The sequence below is a fragment of the Cricetulus griseus genome, chromosome 5 (assembly GCF_003668045.3).
Source record: "Cricetulus griseus strain 17A/GY chromosome 5, alternate assembly CriGri-PICRH-1.0, whole genome shotgun sequence".
Lineage (NCBI taxonomy): Eukaryota > Metazoa > Chordata > Mammalia > Rodentia > Cricetidae > Cricetulus > Cricetulus griseus.
The window spans coordinates 56,854,414-56,877,909 of NC_048598.1; the positions used below are offsets into that span (position 1 = coordinate 56,854,414).

General features: G+C 50.2%; 1 protein-coding gene across 1 annotated transcript; it reads right to left on the reverse strand.

Annotated features, from left to right (window-relative positions):
• Window positions 1-8,172: 8,172 nt before the first annotated feature.
• On the reverse strand, window positions 8,173-13,845 carry Klhdc8a (kelch domain containing 8A). The gene is made up of 5 exons (XM_027417644.2): window positions 13,470-13,845; window positions 10,533-10,697; window positions 10,089-10,304; window positions 9,420-9,521; window positions 8,173-8,366 (listed from the first exon to the last, which is right to left on the reverse strand). Exons 1-5 carry the CDS (start codon window positions 13,843-13,845, stop codon window positions 8,173-8,175), a joined length of 1,053 nt encoding a protein of 350 aa, XP_027273445.1.
• Between the last annotated feature and the right edge of the window lie 9,651 nt (window positions 13,846-23,496).

The following is a 23,496-nucleotide window of genomic DNA, read 5'->3' on the forward strand; positions in this document are numbered from 1 at the left end:
GTGAATTCGTTGAGTCTGGATAAACGTTTATAGGCAAGGAAATTGAGTTGTCTGGCTCAAATCTGCCCTCTTCTGGCCAAACTGAGAATTGACGGGCTTGTGGGCTGACTGACTAGCCTCAGTGCTTATTATGAAGTCTACCTACCATTTGTTGAGACAGTCCGAGTTCTAAGCATCCTAGATATAGTGTCACCAGCTAGGAAGTAGCGTAGCCGGAGGCAAATAAACCTGCTCAGCCTGACATCGTGGCTGTGCCCCTTTACATTGCCTTGTGGAGCCCAAATGACTTCTGGAAATACAAAATGGAGCTAGTGAGCTACAAACAATCTAAGACTCAAGCAAGTCCTACAAGGAATGTGGGAGCCTTAGCTGGACTTTCCTGGTGAACACATCCCTCACTAGGGACCAGCATGTGACTATCCCCACTGTAAGTAAGCTAAGACACAGAAAAACGAAGAACCTGCTCCTACAGGGTCATGCAGATGGCACCGGAAATGGCAGTGTTTGCCACCCTGATTTGGTTGGGTGAGGAGTCTGGTTTGCCCAGTCTCCTGATGTTCTGTGTTCATGTATGAAACATGTCACATGTCTCTCTCATGAGCTTGCTTCAGTACCAAATGGTTTCCTATCTGTCTGCTTGGGCTTTTGCTAGCCTTCTATCTTCCCAAACTCCCCTCCGCCAATTTTGGCGGGGATCCAAGTGTGTAGCAGGGCGGCTGTACAACAAGGACTTAGCAGATACTTGAGCTCCGTGGATCTGGCCCAGGCAGGAGGACAGTGAAGATAAGCTCAGAGCTAATGAGTGATTGTTGAAACTTCTTACGACTCTAAAACTATGCTGGGGGAAAGTGGTAGGCTGTCCAAGGGAGGAAAAGAAGGACCTGTTAACTACCCCATGTGCTAATATTTAAGCTCCTAAACACGGTGCTGTGGAAGCTGGGAGTTTGAGGGGTGGATGTCTAGCTAGTTTTAAATTGTAGGGGTTCCAGTCAGTGGTTTGTAAAGGATGTCTCACCTCACTGTTAATGACAGAGCACAAAGAGCTTCCTCCTTTTTGGCCCCTTGTCCCACTTCCTCTTCCTGGTCTCTGAGGTTCTGTAACTCCCCTTCTGGAGGATTAAAAAACTGGGTCCTCTGCATTTAGGCAGATGTTAAAAGTTATAGGAGTCCCCTAGTGCACCCCTGAGATGCCAAGTACTTTCCCTGTGTGGTGGCACTCAAGCCCAAGTGATCCAATACTGATGATGGACTAAGACGAGTACAAGTCTCCCCTGTTATCAACACACTGTGCCCACAACCTTGATGCCCCTTCACTGAGCCCTGGGTTAGATGCTGGGCGCATGGGCAGTTGATGTGAATGGAACAAGGAACACAACAGCCTGAGTGGGAGTCTGAGACAGGGTTCTTCTGTCTGCTAGTCACATGACCTGAACCAGTGACTCAGTTTCCCTGTCTACTTGGTCTAAGGAAACCCTGAACTTGAAGATGGTTTTTGTATAGAGCTCTAGGTTCCCCCAGAAGGTGGGGCTTACGGCAAAGGTGCCCTAGGGCTCAGGGCCTGGTAGCTTCAGTTCATATAAATGTCCCCTTCCCAAAACTGAAAGAGTATTTTCTTCCTGCTGGTTCTGCCTCAATCCAGGGGAGACCCCGAGTGACTAGGAAATATAGACAAGGAATATGCACCCAGATTATGCCAGGGCAGGAGGGGGGTCCTTTCAGTGCCACCTCTCTACCTTGTGTTTGGTTTCTGCTGCCAACTCAAGCCCTTGGCCTCCCAAGCTGATCCTGGAATGCTAACACCAAGCAAAGCACATTCTTTAGCCGGGTCAGCAGTTCCTGGTCCTGGTAAAGGAAGGTGGGAGCCAGCATTCCTCGCGGCCTGAATAACACCAGTACAGTCCAGTATTGGGGGGTTGCCATTGCAAGGTGGATTAGCAAGCCCCTGTCAACAGTTCTCTTAAAAGTTGACCTGTCACTCCTATTGGAGCCCATAGCCAAGAGCCGATGGAGCCTGTCCATAAGCAAGGGGGGGCTGAAGTTCTGCTCAGTTTCTGACCTGGCTCTGTGTCCACAGAAGCTGGGGAAGAATGTAAGAGAGAAAGCGGTCAGTTTTCTCGGTCGGTGCTTTCTCTGGGCCTTTTGACTTCTGGCTCTCATTTGACTATACAATATATACATTTAGCTCCCACCTGACAGGCTCTCTGGGATGCCCTGGGTCATATGGGTTAGTGACACCATCACAGCCTAAGGAGACCTCAAAAGTGTAGGGAGAGGACTGAGGAGACAGTGGCTCACACAGGAGGGGTATTCAGGGAGGAGGGGACAGGTGTATAGGGAGGGGCTAAGGAGAGAAGGGAGGCTGGAGTACTGAGTGGGAGGGGCCAGGCCGGAAGGCTAGCCTTGAGAGCTGGACCTGAGAATTTTATGGGGGCTAAGGGGCTGAAGGGAGGTTAGAGTTCCATAGCATGCAGTCAGATTTATAGCCAAGGTCTCTGGAAGGGTGGAGGGAGTCCAGGGAGAGCCTGAGCAGAGGGGGTACTGAAGTGTTTCTGTGTGGTCCATAGGGAGCTAGTCACTGTGTAAGTGAGAGGGGCTGTCCAGGGTAGAGCCTGATGCCCTAAGGTGCACGAAACTCAGGTCCCAGGTACAACAGAACAATGTAGAAGGAAAGCTCCCAGTCAGTCCCCTTCTATAAGTAGGGCTGTGGAGCAGGGCAACCTGGGAAAGTGATTTATCTATTACTGTTTCCTTACATATGCTTGCTTTTGAGACTGAGTTGCTAAGAATAGGACCAATACTTGCTATTGAGTCGTTAGGTATGATGATTTTGAGTCCTTACCTTGTCCATGTGAGAGAGCAGGGTGGGACACTTGGAAACAGTGGCCCCAGCCTGTGTGGCTCAGGCAATTGGTCTAAGACTAACCACAGGAAAAGCTCCAGGAGCCCAATTGAAGCCCGACAAACTACAAGGCCACTAACTACCAGCCTGGGTCCAGCCTGGCTGTTTCTCATGGTATAGGCAAACAAGAAGACAAATTTTGACTCCCCTCAGCCTTCAGGCCCATCAACTCTGAGGTGTCTCATCGTGTACCAAATGTCCAGACACTTCTGTGTACCCATCCATCCTTCCAAAGACCCCCTGAGTCATCAATGAACTATTTCCTGTTTGGAGGGTGGAGGTAGCTCCCAGAGTTTGCATTTAAAAAAAAAAAAAGTGGTCCCTGGAGAGGTCTGGTCAAATTAGGAGATGGGGTAGGGGAGGGGGTAGGGGGATGGAGAGGTGGGTGAGGCCCTGGGTCTTTCTGGTTCCTCCCTAGGGAAAGCCATCTGTTGTCTGCTGATCAGTACACCACTGCAATCTCGTGCTGTCATGGTGACGGGTACCAGCAAGGTACTGATCAGAGAGGGGAAGTGAGGAGGGCCCGGTACTCCCTTCTTGGTGGAGCTGATCAGCCTTCTCAGGATTCAGAGTACAGGGTACCTTTAGGCCTATCTCCTCACTTCAAACAGAGGGATCCCAGCCTAAGCATGGTTCAAAAACTTCCCCTAGCCTTGGTGGCAAACTGTGGCATGGGATAGTTAGAGAGAGAAGAGTGATGCAGAGGTACTATCCAGGGCAACAGATGACCCTGCCACAGCAAGAGCTACAGAATCTTGTAGCAATTTATCGTTCAAAGGGTAAGGGCTCTGAGCTTGGAGGCATGGCCAGATGGTTGAAATGAAAGGATTCTGAGCTAGGCGTGGTGGGCTGTGCCTTTAATCCCAGCACCCAGAAGGCAGAAGCAAGTGGAACTCTGAGTTTGAGGCTAGCCTGGTCTACATAGCAAGTCCCCAGCCAGCAGAGGCTACATAGTAAGACTATGTCTCAAAAACGGGTAGAAGGATTCGAAAGACTTGGGCCACTACCTACAATTAAGAATATATGTATATGAGTGTGAGAACAAAGATATGTGCATGGCAGATGTCCATAAGGGCGTGTGTGTATGTGTGCTTGTAAAGATTGTGTGTGACTGTGTCAGTGAGTGTGAGTGGTCATTTGCAGGGAGAGTGTGCCCAGGAAGGTGTGTCTGAACAATAGGGTATATGATGGGGAACGTGTGTGAGCTGAGTGAGGGCACAAGTGTGAAAGAGAAAGAAGGTGGAGAGAGCTGGTGTAAGGCCCTCAAGGCACACAGTCTGCAGGTCTGCTGTGCTCACCCTCAAGAGTCACACCCCCTGGCTGGGGAAGGTGGACTCTGAGCACCTTGCCCCATGGAGCAAATGAGGGCCCTGGGATTTCTGTGAGGCAGGTACACAACTGCCTGTGGAGCCTAAGGAACTTTAATGTTTGAGAAGACAGACTGTAGTTCAAGCCAGTGAAACAAAGAGGATCATAATAGCACAGGGGAGAACACCACTCTCCTTGACATTGATGCAGGGCACTAAAGGCATTTGGCTCTGGCAGCCAGCTGCCCCCCACACTTCCTCAAGGACCATGACTCCATCCACTGGCACAGTGACTGGGGAGGGACAAGGTCAGAGAAGCACCACCAGAACAGACTCCAAGCCAAGAGTTCCACTCTTAGCCTTGGCTCCCCTCAGGGTCTGCTCAAACCCTGTCTTGCCTTGGCCTCTTCTGGCTGCACATCCAAGATGTGTGCTCTTTGGCACTCAGACTCTTCTCTTGAGGCCCATCTCTAACAGCGGACTGATGCAGGAAGTTCAGACTTGGGGAATTATTGCTCTCGCTGCCCTGCTTATCATGCTTGGTGGTGAGCTGATTTGTGTCGTCGTCTCCTTCCCCAGAACTGTATGTTAATATCCTCGCTTCTAGTATTTATACATATAAATAATATATAATATGATATAATAACCTTCAAATGAAGTCATATTAGATATGCGTGGGCTTCAGTCCAATGACTGGTGCCCTTATGAAGTCAGGGAAACTTGGACACAGTCATGCTGGAGTGGCTGGGTGAAGACAGTTTCAAATGAAGCTATGTTGCTGCAAGCTAAAGTACACCAAGGACTTCCAGATAACACTGAAGCCGGGAAGAGTCATAGGGATCGTCCCCACCTAGAGCATCCCCTCCATGAGCCATCAGCCAGAGCACATCCCCTCTAAACACTTTGACTTCAGATTTTTGACCTCCAGATGTGATACCCAAATTCTCTGTTGTTTCCAGGAGTCCCCTAGTCTGTGGCGTTTTCTTTAGGGCATTCCTGGAAAGCAACCCGCCCATGACAATTTTTATTGGCTTGATTTGTCAAAGCCACTTTGTCTACCTCTTTGGCTCTTGCCTGAGTCCTGCCTTGTGCCAAGGTCACTGCAACTGTTCCATCTCCCACACTGAAGCCACCGCTGGAATCCCCTCTGAGCCCCTGCCTAAGGCTTTGGACCTGTTCTATAGGTTGCATGGAGTTTAGATTCATGCGTGAAGCCACTTGCTGTTCTCCCTGTTCTGGTGGCATTAAGGACAACAGTGTGTGTTTACATACGTATGGGGATGGGGCTGTGTTCATAGAGCAGAGTCAAGTGTTCACTCCCAACATGCATCGGCTGTACCATCAGGGTTAGGTGTTCAGGGTGCCCAGATGTCAGTTTCTTTTTTTAAAGTGGGGAGGAGGGTTGGAAAAGTGACCACACTCCTCCTCCCAGGCCAGAGCTGGGGTTGGTGGGTGATTGAGTGGGGAATCCCAAAAGATGGATGCAATTGCCAGACACTGTTAGTAAGAGGCCTGGAGGAATGAAGTGCCACTGGAATGGGCTAGCCTTTCTCCTCCGATTCTGAAGCCATCTGGGACTGATTGCTCTATGGATGGATTGGCTTGAGACAAGTCTTGCCTCCGGAGTTCCTCTTGATCCTGGATGGTACCTCCTTGTGTCTCTACCTCTTTGACTGTCCTCCATCTTATAAGACAAGCTGAGGAATTCAGATGAGGGTGGTGTGGGGAGGCCTGTAGCAGTTGGAGGTGGGTCATTGTGCTGTTTCTGTAGTGTGTGTGAGCAGTATAGAACCACACACTTTAACTCAGCCATTGAGGGCTTCTCTCACCCCTCAGTGTGGTATCCCTAGTCTTCCCACAATGGAAATTGGGCAGGGGTGACCTTAGCAGATACCAGCTTCAGCCTTGAGTTGTTTTGATAATTCCAATGTCTAATTCAACCTTATAGGAGGGCTGGGCCCCCAAGGTTTCAACTGTCTTAAAAGGATTCAGCTCTATCCACAGATTTGGGGGCCCTTATGCCTGGAGAAAGCCCCTGTGTGGCTTGGCTCCTCTTGGGTTGGGCATGACGTGGGCAGGACAGAAGAGAAAGTGGGGTAGGGAGATAGAGTCAAGTGTGAATCAGCTTGCTCCAAGAAGCCCCTTGTCCTCCATAGCAGCTGCAGCCCCCCAGTCATTTTTTTCTAATGGTTAGTTCAGGGAGGTTGAATAGAATTGGATCCAGAAGCAACCGAGGCTTCCTTGTGGTCTGCCCTTTAGGGGAACCAATGGCCACAATCTGCCTTTTCACCTTGGTGTGAAAAAGCATGCGCGGCCAGCAGGTGGCAGTGTCCTCCTGGGCTCCAAAGAAGAAGGAAATCAAGGTATTCCGAGGAAGGAACCAATAACCCATCATTCCATAAAGATCCAGGTTTCACTCAGTCCTTGAAGATCCTACTGGAAGTGTCACCCCTACCCTTCAACAGAAAGAGTTCCTTCTGACCGCTCGGACTCCTTAGGAGGTAATTCATTGCCTGAGCCTTTTGAGCCTCCTGAAGAGCTGAGCGGGCTCCGAAGCAGGCTCCCTGGCTCCTCCACAGCCGTGGTAGGGATTTTGTTCTTTGTGTTCTCAGGGCTAACCGGTTAGGTTTGCTTTCTCTGCTGGGATTGGAACTCAGGTTCCTGAGCCTGTGGGTAAGTGCTCTTCCCCATGCTGAGACCTACTGGGACGAATAACTGGGACCAGGAAGCACAAAAAGGTGCTGTGCAGGCTAAAGGGAAGGCACATCAGTATCCATCCTTCTGGTCTTTTTTTCCCCTCACTTGTGTTCTAAGCCAGTGGACAGTTCTTTCATCCTCTGATGCCTACAGTGAACTTCGGCTGAAATGGTCGAGGTTAGACGTGGGTATAACATGGCAAAGACTGAGTGATCACAATCCTGACCAAACATAGACGTGTGCATCAAGAGAAAGAACCAGCTGCCTCTTTGAGAGCAGGACAGCTGTGGCTGAGGGAAGGTAGAACTCTACAGGAATGGTCAAGAACGGTAGCCAGTTGGCCCCTATTTAGCCTAAGGACACAGGGGGAAGTGGTCTCACCGGGTCTTCTATCTACTAACTAGATAGTCTGTTAGTAGAAGTCACTGTGCCCCTGCCTTGTCTCCAGGGTTCAAAGAAGACAGGAATAAAGGTGTCAATCATTGTGCTGCTGTTATTAACCAGAGTGCAATTAATCCACCCTTTGTGGATTTGGAAGCCACAGTGTAAATGAGAAGGTTTTGCCCAGAAACACTCTGGGAGCTGTTGAGCACAGAATGGCCAGGCCTCGGATGGGGGAGGGTGGCAGAAGGCAGAATACAGAGGGTATTGATACTCCATTGCCACATGTCCAATAAGGACCTGAGAGGAAGGGTGCTTTCCGCCAAGGCTGTTGGCCTGGCCTGGTGTGTGAGCCCCTGACTACCTTCCCAACACATCCCCTTAGCTTCAAGTCCAATTCCTGATAAGTAGGTGAGAGCTGGGGCAGGCCCACAGCTGACTTCTACATAGGGAATAGATGTCAACCGAAGACAAAGAAGGAGCTGGGATGCCCCATTCTTCATGAGTTTATCTCATGACACTCAAACTAGCTCAGAGATGGGGAAGGGCAACAATGCCCTTCCACTTGGGTGACAACTGCCCCACCCCCACCCCAGGAGGTAGGTCAGAGGACAGAGCATTCCTGTGCCTTTCTGTGTCTGAGCACTGATTGGGGATTCCCCCACCACCACCACAGCCCACCTCTCACTAAGGGGTGGAGTCAGCTGTGCTTTCTGGGATTGATAGGTTAGGGGGCATAGGAAGGTCACTGAGAGCCCCAGGGCTTGGCCCCACTGGCTCTTAACAAGAGTTGGAGAGCGAGGATGTAGTCTGAACTGCTTTGATGAGACTATTCCTCATGTCCGGAGCAGAGTGATGCTGTCCAGGCAAGGGCACTGCTCAGGCCAGCTAGGATTCAGAGACATAGAGCGCCTCTACGGCATCACTCAGACCCTGGCTGACACCTCCCACAGCCAGCAGGCAGTTCTTGAAGACAATGCTGGAGCAGGCACAGCGGGGTGTGGGCATGGCAGGGAGGGCCTCCCACTTGTTCTTCTCTGGGTGGAATGCTTCTGCTGTCTCCAGGACAGTGGGCTGGTTTCCTGAAAACAACAGGGGAATCAGCTCTTAAACCAAGGAGCCCAATCACCAAGCACATCCCACAGTGACCATCTCCCAACCTAGAAGTAAAAACCAAGCAACTTCATTATCTTTTGCTGAAGGATGGCCCTCGTTTTACTATCCTGGGCCAAGAAGTCCTATCAAGCAACTTTGTCCTATGTCCCTTATCTCTGCCTTTTCATTTTAAGAATAGGATTGTTGGCTGGGAGTGGCGGCACATGCCTTATATAATCCCAACACTTGGGAGTTAGAGGCAGGTGGATCTCTGTGAGTTCGAGGCCAGCCTGGTCTACAGAGCTAGTTCCAGGACAGCTAGAACTACACAGAGAAACCCTGTCTTGGAAAAAAAGAGAAAGAAAAAAAAAAAAAGAGGCTTGTTTTCTTCACCCTTGCTTATCAGGGGCTTCTAGAGCACTGCTGCTTCCTTCCCTCCTGGTTTCACACACACAGGAAGCTTCTCCCACAATCTAGTTCATATGGTTGTTCAAGAATGAGTATAGTGGGGGTGTATCTACACTGAGTAAACTCTGGCTGCCTGGGATCCCCTCTGCCTTTATCACTGTGCCTTTGACTTCAGTGTGCCCCAAGCCCCAGTCCAGCCTTCAAAATACCAGCAGTCTTTGAGAAGGAGGAGTTATACATCAGTCAAGTCCAGAATTAGGACCATGTATTTGATCATTTGCTTTGCTATCCCAGGATACACCTGGATGTCCAAGAGCTGGGTCAATGAAGGATGATGCTGATCCTTTACCCTTTGTCTCCAGCTATCCCCAGAAAGGGATTCAGGGACCTGGGTTCAGCACAGGGGTTCACAGTTATCAGTATGTCCCCTATTCTTTCTAGATCTCCACTTTCCTAGTACAGAATCGAAAGGACACGTGTGGAGCCACGTGGAAAGGTCAAGCCCAGACTGTATTGAATTCTCTGGAGTGGAGCAGTGGGAGGTGTGTAAGAAGTCAGTACCATCTGTCGTTCGAGTGCAGTGCCAAGGACCAGAACTACAACACAGAACAGTTGAGATGACCCATCCTTACCAAGTCCCCCAGCCACTATGACCCGTCCACTCAGACCACCAGCCACAAAGTCTGCCCGGCGCTTCTTGAGGAAGAATGAGCGTTCCATCTTCAGCCATCCCCCTGCAGGCCATGCATAGTGACAGCAGAGACAGAGGGTTAGGTGCTGATGTCCCCTAACAAATACAGACGAATCCCAAGTGGTTCATATCTTGTATGGCTACTCCCTTGTGTTTAAGGTGTAGAGAGCATCCCCCTGGTGATTGAAATGACACTCTCTAGACACTCTACCACCTCAGCCTTCTCTGGTGCTTGGCACAGTCTAGCATATACCACTCCCATGGGCCCCTGTTCTATTTAGGTTTTTCACAGTTCTAAACTGGGGAGGAATCTGATTAAAGGTGGTGAACGGAGTGATCAGGATCCCTCTGACTCTCCATCAGTACAGGAAGAATCCTTTCCTCATACCCAGGGAGGAGGAGGAATGGCTATAGTGAAAACAGCCAACCAGGTTAAAAGGTGCCTTGAATTGAATTTGACTCCAAGCATATTCATGAGTTAGGAAGGCTGCTTAGACACTAGAGAGGTCTGCCTGGATATATAAGCAGCCCCCGGAAGATTTCCAGGATGGGGAAAGTGGGGGTCAGTCAGAAGAGAGACAAGCCGCTAAGAGGATGGGACCCAGCTCACCCTGTTCCATGTCGAAAACATCCATTGTCCGGAGGAACTTGGGTTGCCGATAGAGACGACCCTGTCGCAGGCCTCCCAGACTGTACAGGTGGTTGTCCAGGGTCACAAAGCTGGAGAAAGCCCGCTTGCAGGGAATGTTGGGGAACTTGGTCCAGGACCGAGACTCTATGTCAAAGACCTCGAAGGCATTGACTGCATACTTAGACTGTCGTCCCCCTGGAGGTGGGAACAGGGTACATGGTGGACAAAAAAAGCAGCCCCTGAGAACCGATAGGGCTGGGATTTCCCTTCTGTTATTCAGTTATTTGGAAGATTCCTCAGGGGCTTCAACAGTGTGATTATCCCCCAGGGCCAGGGGAATTCTCAGGCTGTGGGCATTGCTTCCTAGGGAACTCACCCAAGGGAACAAGGAGAGGAAATGAACAACAAGCAGCTTGTCCTTACCCAGCACATAGATCTTGGAGCCCCGGAGAAAGGAGGTGGCCGCATATCTTGGAGTGGGCATGGGTGCTAGTGACACCCACATGTCCTTTAGCATGTCATAGTGTTGCAAGTAGTTGTGTGGTCGAAGGTCCAGTCCCATCCCACCTGCAGCATACACTCTATAATCTAAGAAAAAAGCCACACACAGACATGGTTCGGCTCCAAGGCACCCAGAAACAGTCCCAACAGAATCCATAGCCTTACATAGGCCACTCCAAGTTCCCGGCCACTGCTAGGAAATTGCAGCTGTTTTGGTGGAGTGGGTAATACCATTCAAAGTCCCTGTTATGGCTAAATCTAGGTCTTCCTGAAGCTGTGGCAAGACTGTGTGCCTCGGCCCCTCCTTAGTGCTAAGTCCTTGGCAAAGCCTGATACACTAAACCCTGCACAGAGACAGGTGGCAGTGAAGCCTAGGTCCCCCACCATCCTCCTGTGCTCTTTAATAGGCAGCCAGAGAGGACAGTGAGGGAAGATGCTTTTGTGATGACCTGTCCCATAGGATCCCTTAGGAATTCTCAGGCATTAATTCTTCAGACATGGTGAAGTCCTTTAGAACTATAGTCAGCCTCACTGGCACTGCTCCTCTATGTACTTGGCTATCAGTGGTTCTGTCTGCTACCCCAGTGGAGAAATGGTATTCTCCTCCACATAGACAGAAGCTTGCAGGATCCAGCAGGCCCCTGTGCTGAATGGGCTGATAAGGCCGGGTCTGAATGAGGAGGAGGCTTTGGAGAACTGGCCCTTCAGAAACCTTGCCCTTAGAGAGCTATGTTCTCTAAGCAGGGAGTCCCCATCCCCCTTTCTCCTGTGCTCTGGGCAGTGGGTAGCTTTTTCAGGGACTCAGCACACTGTATCAAAGGGCATGGTCTACCATTTGTTCCCCCAGCCCCTGCCTGAGTTTTCTCTGGGTTTTCTCTCAGAGATCTTCAGTTCCTGGATGTGGTTCTTGCTCCCAGCAGCCTTTGCTCACAGCCTTCCTCTCTATGGTGCTTTGACTCTTTGAGGTGACTACTACAGAAAGTGAGCCCTGTTTCCCTTTGCTTTCTAGCCATACTGAGGTTGGTGATGGAGCCTAGCCCTATGCTCAAGGCTTGGAAAGGGCTTGATGATAAATACCTGATTAGCATAAATTCTACCTTCCTTCTAGGAACACCCCCTCCTGAAAAAAGCTCTATCCACTCCACAGCCATTCAGCTGGTGGTCAGTTCTGACCCATCCTTTGAGCCTCAACTGGGTTCCCTGAGCTGCAAAGCAGGAGGCCCAGAGGACTTGGCTTGGTGCCTCCTGAGTGATGGTATCTCCATTGCTCTATTACCACAAGTAACTAATACCAGCTCAAGCTGTTTCTCCCAAAACACTGAAGGTCCTTGAGAATCTGTTAATCTATGAACCCAGCACAATGGCTGACATGGAAATGTTTACCAACCTAACTGTTGAACCCATTTGACTTTATAGTTTGGGACACAGACATGGTCTTGACTTACTATCTGTTTAACCCTGGGGAATTAACCTTTCTGGGCTTCAAGCTGCTTCTTCTAAAATAGACTAAAAGTAGTACTTATCTCATTGGATATATTGAAAGTCCAAAGGGGTAACTCACCAATGGTAAGCCTTAATTTTTACCTTTCAGCATAATTTATTGAAGAAGCTAGGGATGGAATATACTCCATACTTATTACCTTCAGTGTCTTCATGGGCCTCTGGACCTTCCATCTTTTTTTTTTTTTTAAATGGGGTCTTACTATGTAGCTTAATTGCCCTTGAACTCATAATCCTTCTGCCGCAGCCTCCTGAACTCACTCTGCAGGTGAGGCAAGTCTTGAACTTGACATTCTTCTGACTCAGCCTCCAGAGTAGCTAGGATTACAGTCCTTCAGCATCAGGCCTGGCTTTTCATACTTCTAACTGGCAGGTCATGAATACCTTTAGTCTACCCTTCCAAGAGGGTTCTGGCCCCAGCTTCTTGCCAGTCACTTTCAGGGCCCATATTTTCTACCCAGTTCCTTCCTCCCTGTGGTCTAAGACTGTGCCAGGGACAGACAGGTGTTGAAGAAAAGCTGGTTTCTGATCTTCCATATGCCAGACAGGCAGCTGGGGTAGTGTAGCAAGAGAACAGGGAAGGATGGGGAAAGGAAGGAAGGTCACCGCACCAAGCCTACAGTGTGGAGACAAATGCATATGAATTTGGGGTCTCTTAACTCTCATTCTCATAAAACTCTATGTTTTAAGAAAATGGCAGTTGGACCCCTCTATAGGCAGTATTGGGCCCCAAAAGAGTGAAATGACGACTTTGAGAAAGTGAAACAAGGATTTTAAAACCCCATGCAAGTCAGAGAACTTGGTGGACCTAGATAATAGGCTACAGGAATCAACCTTTGGAACAGTCTGACCTCTACTTAGTATGACTGAAACCGCAGTCAGTAGTTAAAGAAGATCCTGGGATCCGGTCCCAAAGCCTCCATGGCAGACCTGGTGATGGTAGAAGGTTGGAATGACTGTCCTCAGGAACCTACAGAGGTACGTTTGGGTGTGTGTGTGACCAGTGGGAAATGTGGTCATTCGGCTGAATGCCAGGGTCTGCAGAGTCGTTGCAGATAACCCCATAGCTCACACCTTGGCTCTCCCTCTGCAGTGGCCTGCCCAGCCTGCCGGGAGGAACCCGCTGGAGCTGACTGGCTCCTGGCATCAGACGGAATTCCTAGACATTTCACCTGCTCAGTCTCCCTTCCCAATAATGGAATAAGGGCAGTGGGTCTCTAGTTTTAGTGCTTAATGTAAGGTTTAAATGTGATGGGTGATGCTCTATTGGCTTCCCAAATCATGTGGCATTTCATCTGTTTTCCCCGTGACCCTTTACTTTTCTTCTCTATCCCCTCCCTCAACCCTGGCCCCACTTGCCTTTGGCTGTAACAGAAATGCCCATGGCAGCCTCACGCAGCACGCTCCTCTTCTTCCACTTGCCCTCATCGATATTGTACATTTCCACGACCTTCAGAGGCAGTTGATTGGTGCCCACACCCCCGATCACCATAATCCGCTTTCCTAGGGCAGTAACCGCTACCCCGGCCCTGGCTGTGGGCAGGGAGGGCAGGGAAGTCCATTGGTCGGCCTCGGGGGAGTAGACCTCGAAGCAGTCCATGGGGACTCCATTGTCATCACATCCCCCGATGGCATAGACCTGCCCCCCGGTCTCCAACAGTGAGCAGTAGACTCGGCGGCTAGGCAGTGGAGCAAGGCGCTTCCACTGAAAGTCCTTGACATTGGGCACCTCCATGGCAGCCCGGGGTAGGGCCCTGCTCGCTCGCCCTCACAGCGTCCGGGCAAGGTCCAGCCCCGGGTCCCACCGGCTACTCGGCGCCGGCCCGCACGTCCCCTTTTGCAGCCTCCATCTCGCGTTGCGCGGGCTCTCGCCGACGCCCGCTGGCTTCTCCGGTCCCTCGGGTGTCAGCGGGGCGGCGACGTCCACCCCAGAGCTCCGCGGGAAGAACCAGGCGAATCTAGGGCAGCAGGGCGCCGGCAGTAGCCTGCCTTGGGTCAACTTTGCAGGATGAGCCCCGCCCCGCCCGGTCCCCGGGAGCGCAGAGCCCACCCCGCCGCGCGTGGGCGCCGCGCTCGCCTTTCTCACTAGCTCCCGGGCGGTGCCCGCAGCCACGCGCGGCTTTCACCGCCAGCCCGGCAGCCGCGGAGCGGGAGAAAGCGTGCCCTGTCCTTCCCGGCCCGCACGCCGAGCAGGCGAGCGAGCGGCTGCTATGACTGCTAGCCCGGGCCGGAGGACACCGGTTCCCCGCACCACCTCCCCGCAGCCGCCACACCTGGGCAGGAGCCCACGCGCCCCGCGGCGGAGGCTGTGGCCTGTGCGTCAGCCCCGGCAGCCGGGGCGGGCGAGGGCAGGGCCTGCCGTGTCTCCAGGGTCGGAGGCAGCCAGAGCAGAAGCCGGTGCCCAGATGACAGGCAGATCCCGCCAGCGTGGGGGCGGGCGTTTGCGAGTGTTTGTTTTGGGTGAGGAGGCGGAGAGCCCAATTACCCAGTTTGTCTACAGTACACAGACCCAGTTCGTGACAGGCTGGCTTTGTTTGGGGGGGAGGTATATTCTTACGCGGTCAAACCTCAGACTCAAGTTAGGAGGCCGTGACACACATGCAGCAAGGACCCACAGATCTGACAATCTGCACGAGTATGCATGTAATTCACAAAGAACCTTCCTTCCCTCCTGAGTGGACAGGTCCACAAAGCCGCAGATAAAGTCACGGACAGGGGAACCACACTGAACACACCAATAGATGGTCTGAGAGGACCCCCCCCCCAAAAAAAAAGAACCTTCACACATCTCTAGATGGGCAAACATGGTTAGCACCAGCCACAGGACTGAATAGATAAATAGATAACCTCTTCAAACCTCTACTCAGCAACAGACCCTTCATAACTGTGGTCCCCAGTAATACAAGTGCCAGTGACACACGGGCCACTTGGTGGTGTGTCTCTCCAAACCCACAGGGTCCTCCTATTGGCTTCCTTCCACCTGGAAGCTTGGGAGCCTGACAGACTTTCCACTATGTGTGTGCACACGCGGTGTGGTGTGTATTTTCCCCCAATGCTGGGGCTGAAACTCAGGGCTGTGCACATGTGAGACACTAAACTTTAATTTGTGATAAACTGTGGATTCACACGTGGTTATAAGGGAGAAGTACTCTTTAGCCAGTGTCTCCCAGTACTAATATCCTACCAAGCTAAAGTACAATTCACAAGCAGAACGAATTTTCATTATAACAAGTGTCCCATGTTACTTTTTGATATCTGGTAAAACTCCATACTTCTTGCTTGTCCTTCCCCAGCCCCTGACAATCCATTTCTGAAATCTTGTCTCTTCAGTCGTGTTGTACAAAGAGCTGGGACTGTGGCTCAGTTGGTGGAGTGTTTGCCTAGCAAGCACAAAAACATGGACCCCCCCCCCATGCCTAGCACTACATGAAATCTGGTGCCTGGCACAGTAACATAAAACCTAGTAATGTATGCCCCAAAATCACAGCACTTGAGAGGTGGAGACAGGATGATTAGAAGCTCAAGGTCATCCTTGCTATATATTGTGTTCCAGGCTGGAAGGAAAAGAATGTGATTTGATAAAATCATACAGTATGTAATCTTTCAGAGTCTTCCCCCACTCCCAAACTCACTCCTGGACTGTCATCATCCAAGTCGTTGAAAAGATCTCTCTCTCTCTCTCTCTCTCTCTCTCTCTCTCTCTCTCTCTCTCTCTCTTTCTCTCTCTCTCTCTTCCCACCCCTTTTCTGTTTTTTGGAAACATGGTCTCACTATGCCTGGAACTCATGATTTTCCTGCCATAGCCTCCAAATGCCAGGATTGCAGACCTGCCTGTGCCACCAGCCCAGTTCTTTTCTTTTCAAGACAGGGTCTCTGAAGGTAAGTCTGGCTGTCCTGGAACTCTCTGTATAGACCAGGCTGGCCTCAAATTAGGAGGCCTCTGCCTCCTAAGTGCTGAGATGAAAGGTGTGTGCCTCTATGTCAGGCTTTGTTTTTCTCTGTTACTTCTTTGTAGCATTCCATGGTATAGGTTTTTGTGACGGTTAGAAGAGGCAAAACTTGTCAAGTGTTCACCATACCGTCTGACAGGGAGCATGGGGCCGGGTACATTTCTGTCAGTGCTCATACTGCTACTGCGGCTTCTGTGGAAACAGAAGATGTAACTCAAAATAGGCCTGCTTTACTATCTTGAGCTCTTGACCTGACAATTCTACTATTTTTAAAGCTTAGATTCATGGATTTGCAAAATCAACATCTAGATCATCCACAGAAAGAGGCTGTGTTCTGTTTTCCCCTATTTGGTAAGAACTCACAAATTCAAAGAGTGTAGTCCAAAACAATGAAGTTTCACAGACAAGGCCAACCATTTCCTGTTCTTGTAAAAGGCCTCCAGACCTTATAACAACTTATGATAGGATGGAAGTACCATTCAGGCCTTGGAACCCAGCATGTAGGCAGCACCACCTGCCAAAAAAAAGAGAACAAAGACCTATTCCATCAAAGTCCATAGTTCTGGGAAAGTCCCTAAATGCACTAACCTTGCTTTTCGGCTTCTGTAGTTCCACTCCTTGCTAACTGTTCTTGGTAAATGAGATATGTCAACTCGGGGATGTGGTTTCTGTGCTTAAAAGCCCACCCTGAGAAAGGCTCGGGACTACACTCAAGTCCTGAACACCCAGTGTAGTTGCCAGCTGGCTAATAAAGACTTTCTATTGGCTGGAAGCCCTGCCTATGTAGTCTTCTCTGGTGGGTACCCCATAACATTCTTAGGGTCCTCATATGCCCAAAGGAATGTGGAATGGACTCTTACTTTGAACTGAATCAGTTTCACAGCTGTAGTTTGGGGTGAGGATGAATGGAAGCCACAGTCTTCTCAAATGGGCTTCTTGGGATCTGTCTTCAGCCTAGCTTGCCTATGAGCCTTCAGAGCCTTCACCGAGGCAGCAAAGCCAAGCAACTTTTCACACCCTCCCCGCAGGTGGGCAGACTTCCCGGAGCTCAGCCTTTGCACATTCAAGTTCTCATAATCTTCAACTGGAGGGAGACTGCCAGACATCTGTGAGCATCTGTGTTTTGCAGAGGAGGGTCTGACACTCAGGGAGTGCTTCACTTAGAGCTGGCAACTCATTCAAAAGACTGGGTTGAAGAGTCCAAATCACAAATGAACAAACCCTGCATTAGCCAGGAGGGTGGGTGTTCCTGTTCTCACCTGGCTTCTTCTGGTCATTTGTCCAATTGCATCCAGGGAAGGTGCCTAGAGCCCAAAGGGACCCCAGTGATTGTTGAGGGTCTCACCTGGGGAGACACCAGAGTCCAGTCCTGGACAGCTCTATTCCAGCTCTGTTCACATCCATAGGCTTTACTCTGTGCAAACCGTACGGGTCAAGAGACTTGGCCATGGAAAAATAGGGGGTGGGAGGGAACCAATCAGTTTGCCTCCAGGCTATGCCCAATTGCTAATTCTGGAAGTCTGACATATTTCTTTTCCCTATCTCCTTCCCCCATTGCTCTTCCTCCCAGCCAGGTAGCATCCCTTAGTCTTTACATCGAGGCACATTAAAGAAGCTTGTAACCTAGCAACCACCACTTAAGATTCCCTGAGTCACCTGCAATTTCCACGCCTGGGCTGACTGCTTCAGGCCTGGGCTAAGGAGTGCCAAGCCCAGAGGGAGTCCAGTGTGTCCTCTGATTTCTCACCAGCCTTTTTGGGGGTGGAGTCACTCTCCCAATCAGAAGTTCTTTCTCAGATCAAACCTAAATCATTCTTGTTCTAAGATCTTGCATAGCACCTGGCATGAGTTTCTGTTCTCTCTTTAAAAGTATTTATCGGGGGCTGGGAGAAGAGATGGCTCAGTGAGTAAAGGCACTTACCTAACAACCTGGGTTTATCTCTAGTACCCACATAGTGAAAGGAGAGAGCCAACTCTCACAGTTTTCTACAAGCATGTCAGGCTGCACACACACACACACACACACACACACACACACACACACACACACACAATAAATAAATAAACTATTAACTAATTGTAAAGGTTTTGACTGGGATGCCTAGTAGAGAATGTCCTTAACATAACCAATATCCTAGGCCACCTTCCCAGTACCAAAACAAACACACAGTTTGATTTTTAGGTATGGTGAGAGGAGGAAAGGAAGGGAGAGAGATGTCACAAATGCCCCCATAGACTAGGTCTGTGGTACTGTGGACCTGTGTTATTGTGATACTGAAGTCTCTCAAAAAAAAAAAAAAAATCATGTAGTGTTCTGCCTGCATGTATGCCTGCAGGCCAGAAGAGGGCAGAAGATCTCATTATAGATGGTTGTGAGCCACGAGGTGGTTGCTGGGAATTGAACTCTGGACTTAAAGTCTTAATCAAACTTGGAGGTACTTAGCCCCAGATAGTCAGTCAGTCACTTTGTGAAAAGTTTCGACCTTGTATGTGTTAAGGTCAGCAGTCATACAATGACCAGCAGGTGCAATCTGGCTGAGCACCCACTAAGTGCTTGTTCAGTTTCCCCTGGAATCCAGCCTTCCTGAACCCAGGTCTGTTATGAGGAAGCAGTGAGTGGAGACACAGTATAGAATAGCAAGCATCTTCTCAAGAGTAGTGACCTGCTGACAGAGCACACATGGGTACATTTTGTGGGACTGATGGATTCCCAGAGTAGGGTATATTTTGAGGAGACGTTCTAACCTCCTTCCCCAGTAACACATGTTACCATGCTGCCTGCAGAGCTGCTGAGCATATTGTAGGTTCTGTGTGAAAGAGTTCTTCCTTCTTTCTGAGATAGTGAGTGTCTCTACCTTTGGCTTGCTATGTTTGGGCCAGTGTGCCCAGGAACTGGGCTTACCTTTACAGGGTAGGTGGCCTGGAGGTCCACACCCTCCTGCAACGCAGCATGTTGGGGTTATCTTGCAAAGTCTTTCTTCTCAGCTAAGGCTGACTCGGCAGATCAATCTGGAGGACACGGGCAACCCTTCACTGGGTGATCACCAGGTGGCGCTCCTAAGCAGAAGTCTAATCTGAGCATGGGGGTGGGAGTGAAGATGACTCTCTAATCACCAGCAATCCAAGCTCTGTGAGCCCCCATCCCCGCCCCGTCAGTCTGGAAGTCAGCCCAATGAAGGATTAAGAAGGCTCAGTCCAAATGGATGGGAGGCAGCAGGGCAGAGGTGGCAATCAGAGGTGTGACTTGCACCACCCTAAGGGGAGTGTTGGAGCGTCTAGTCTCTAGTCTTGGGAAGGAATTGAGTACATTCCTCAGGACTTTCTCCCCACGCCCCCATCTCCTCTCCGCCTTCCACCCCAGTGCATAGCGTGATTCCGGAACCTAGAGGGACTTAATGAGTGTCATTTAAGGGATGCCTCTGCCCACAGGGTGGGAACAGGATCATCTTGGTCTCCAGACTCTTCAAAATTGAGAAGCAGGGGTGGGAGCCACACATATTCCTCTCTTGTTCAGTGCACAGGATGAGAGTGCCAGCGCAAAAGCTCTAAAAGACCTGAGTTGGTTTCCTGTGTTGATTGCAGGCATTGAAGAGGAAATTGGGCTTGTAATAAAGCCTGAGTGTTAGTTATAAACCAAGAGGAATTTCCTGGCCAGCAGCGCAAGAAACTGAGAACAGCAGTATGGAGCGGTGCGGAAAGGCCGTGGTGCCTCCAGGAGACACTAAGGACAGAGAGGGCACAGGGCACACATCTATCAGACCTACTTAAGCTGTGCAACCACGGTCACAGCACGCCCTCTCTGTGGTAGCTGTTCTTCTAGAAGGAAAGTGGGGCCGAGAGCCGCTGGAGTCTCCCAGCTCTAGAATTCTTTGTTTCCAGGGACCCTGCATAGAGCTGAAGCCCTGGCAAATGATCATGGGGTCATGGATTCCAGTAACTACCTATGCATAGTGATCTAGCTCCCTCGATTGCTCTGCAGTGTCAGTTCCAAGGTCCACTCATTACAGGGGCCTTATGGGGAGCCTTGCTCTGGCCTGGGGCTGCTATGCCCACTCGGTAAATGATGGTCTGTTCCTTGTGGTGTTTGAGCACCTGTCTGGAAGTCTAATCATGCTTCCTACTGTGCTCTGACCTCCCTGGGGTGCCTCTTGTGACCCACAGCTATTTGACAGGACTCAAGGGTTCAACTTACTTTGCAATCTGCCCCCTCTTTTTTTTGTAGACGAGGCTGACATTGGAACTCACAGAGATCCGAGTGCTGGGATTAAAGGTGTGCACCACCACTGCCTGGAAATCTGGTCCTTTTTTTAGAGAGGGAAAATGTATCAGTTAGCCCAGCTCACTCGGCTGGGCTACAATGGCTCTGGAGCCAAGAGGCACCCTTTCCTCTCCACCTCCAATGCAGCCCCCTGGACCCCACACAGCCTTCCCCAGGGTCCAGTCCACTCTCCAGAGCAATAGAGAGACTGTTCACAGGCAGGTGGCACAGCCTACTCAGACACGTCTCTTTAAGGACTCATTAGTAAGTTAATATTGCCATTTCCAGAGCCAGAAGCATCCTCCATTCTTCTTAATTAAAAAGAGCTCTATGTCCTGGCAGAGCTGAGAGGGGCTCTGAATGATTTACACACCAGCCCCACTGCTGCCAGCCGGGAAATCGGCAAGGAAGATTGATTGGCAGATGGGCCAGCCTGCCCGTCTAGCTAGTGAGTGCCCATGTGTGAATGTGGGCATATGTGCATATGTATGTGTGCAGGGGCAGGAGTTTGCTGTCCTGCTGGCAGGTGCAAAGTGAACAGGGTCACAGATCCATCACCCAGACCCAGAGAGTACAACTTGGTAAGGCCAGGAGAGAAGCTGCCAGAAGTTAGGCCATAGGCAAGGCCAACTGAGCTCCCACTAAAGCTTCCTCATCCTGCAGAACTGTCTTTTCTGAAGGACAAAAGTTCAGGCCTGAAGGCTGTGTCTCCATGCAGAAAAGAATGGCCCATTCCCTGGAGATACAGCTTATCCCCAGGGAGGCATTTCCCACAAAAACCACACCACAGACTGGACTTCAGTAGATTTTTTTTTTTTCTGTAAGAAGAAGCTTTCTGGGGCTGCAGCTGGGACTGTACCTCAACTGGTAGGGTATTTGCCTGATTTTCATGAAGCCCAGCACTGGGTATGGTATCATACTCCCATAACCTCTGCACTTAACAGGTGGAGGCAGGAGGGTCAGAAGTTCAAAGGTATCCTCAGCTACTTGGTGAGTTTGAGGCTGGTCGGAGCTACATGAGACCCTGTCTCAAAAAGAGAAAGGAGTGAGGAGGGGAAGTTCCTTGACTCAATTCTCCTTCACCCACTTTCCAGCTCATGAAAGATATTGAGGCCCAAGATTTGACGGGACCAGGAAGGGAATGACAGACAGTTTGATTAGTATGAGATGACATTCAACCCCAGGCCTCTAAGGTGCCAGGAAGTGAAAGCAGTCACTCTCTGAGGTACCCACCTTCTTATGTCTCTCTATGCCAGGGGCTCTGGGGACTCCTGTTCCCTACTGCATGTGTCCCTACTACCCTCCAAGAGCCCACCATCTTTCATGCCACCAGTAAGGCAGAAGCTAACGGTATGCAGGGGGGTGGTATGCAGAGGAAGGAAGCATCTTCTCTTTTCTTACCTCTCCCTTCATCACACACACACACACACACACACACACACACACACACACACACACACACTGGATCCCCCTTTCCCTTCCCAGAGGTACTGAAGAAAAGATAGCACAGAAGCACGGTTGTGGAGGGGTGGGGTTAGAGAGCAGGCCTCATCCAATGCCCCACTTTAACCCAATCCCTTGGGAGACAGGCAATCTGCTGCTGCAGCAAGGCTACCATCTGGTATGCTGACCCATGTCTCCTCCATGCTACACACGGAGGAGGAGGAGGGGATGCATAATAGGCCGGCTGTGCGTGGGTTGGACTGGCCTAAAAATAGATGGTTATCCAGAAAGGTGAACAGCAGCCTCGGGTGTGGGTGGATCAAAGGGTCTGCCTGTCTTTATTAGCGGGCACTCCTAGGCCAGTCAGGTGTGCAGCTGAGGGATTTGAGGAACCCCAAGGAACCAGAGCCTGCCATCAGGAGAATGGGGCTTCCTGTTTAGATCCTGAGAGTCCTTATCCTGGATGTTAGAAGGTGTCTTAAGTAGGGTTTCTGTTGCTGTGAAGAGACACTATGACAACAGCAACTCTTATAAGGAAAACATTTAATTGGGGCTAGCTTACAGTTCAGAGGTTTAGTCCATTGTCATAGTGGGAAGCATGATGGCACATAGGCAGATATGATACTAGAGAGATAGCCAAGAGTTCTACATCTGGATCCACAGGCAACAGGAAGAGACTGCCAACCTGGGCCTGGCTTGAGCATCTGAGATCTCAAAGCCCTGTCCCAGCAAGGCCACACCTCCCAATAGCACCACTCCTTATGAGCTCATGGGGCTCATTTACCACCACAGTAGGTAAGGATCAGGAGTGGTCCTTATTCAGACTCCAGTCGAATGGCTAGTATTCCAGAAGCTACCATCACAGACCCCGTGCGTCCTTCGTTCCCCTGTAGTTCTCGTTCACACTGTTTCTTTCCTTGGATGATATCTCTCCCCCATAGTCCCGACTTCAGTTGAGAACCTGATATTCTAGGGGGTCCTTAGCACAATTTCTCCCAGACTATGGGACCATAGTGCCTCAGTGCAGCAGTCAGCAAACAAGGACTTGGTCTGGTCTGGCCTGCGATCTTGTAGATGTATTTTCAGCTTTTAATTGTTAAGGAGAAAGAAACAAAAGAAAATATGCTTTAGGCTATGTGAAAATGACATGACATTCACATTTCTATAAATATAGCTATAAATTATGTTGGAACACAGTCCCACAGGTTGTCTGCCACAGCCTTCCTGCTACAACAACGTGAAGTAGTCTACACGACATGTGGCCCACAGGCATAAAGTATTTCCTCTCTGGACCTTACAAACCTCTTCACCCTTAGCTATTTTAGAGGGACAAGCAGGATGCCACCTTTTTCTTGACAACTTGTCCCGCACTCACCTTGTAGTAAGCTGACATTTACAAGGGCAACAGAAGCCTATTTTGTGCCAGTGCCTATTGTTGGTCACTTACTGCATGTGGGCACCTTTTCTCATTTTTGCACAATTTTCACTACAGTCTTGAGAAGAGAAACAAGCACTACCAGTCCCAATTCCCTGAGGAAGAAGGCACGGTGACATAGCAGGAATTTACCCTCACTCACAGCTATTTAGAAGAGTATTTCAGGCTGGTGGAGAAAGTGCAAAGTCTTGAGCACCAAAAACATTTTTTTGAGAAGAGCATCCTGGGCTGGTGAGATATGCTCGCCTGGCAGCCCTGGTAACCTGATTTCTTTCCCTGGGACCCACATGGTGGAAGAAG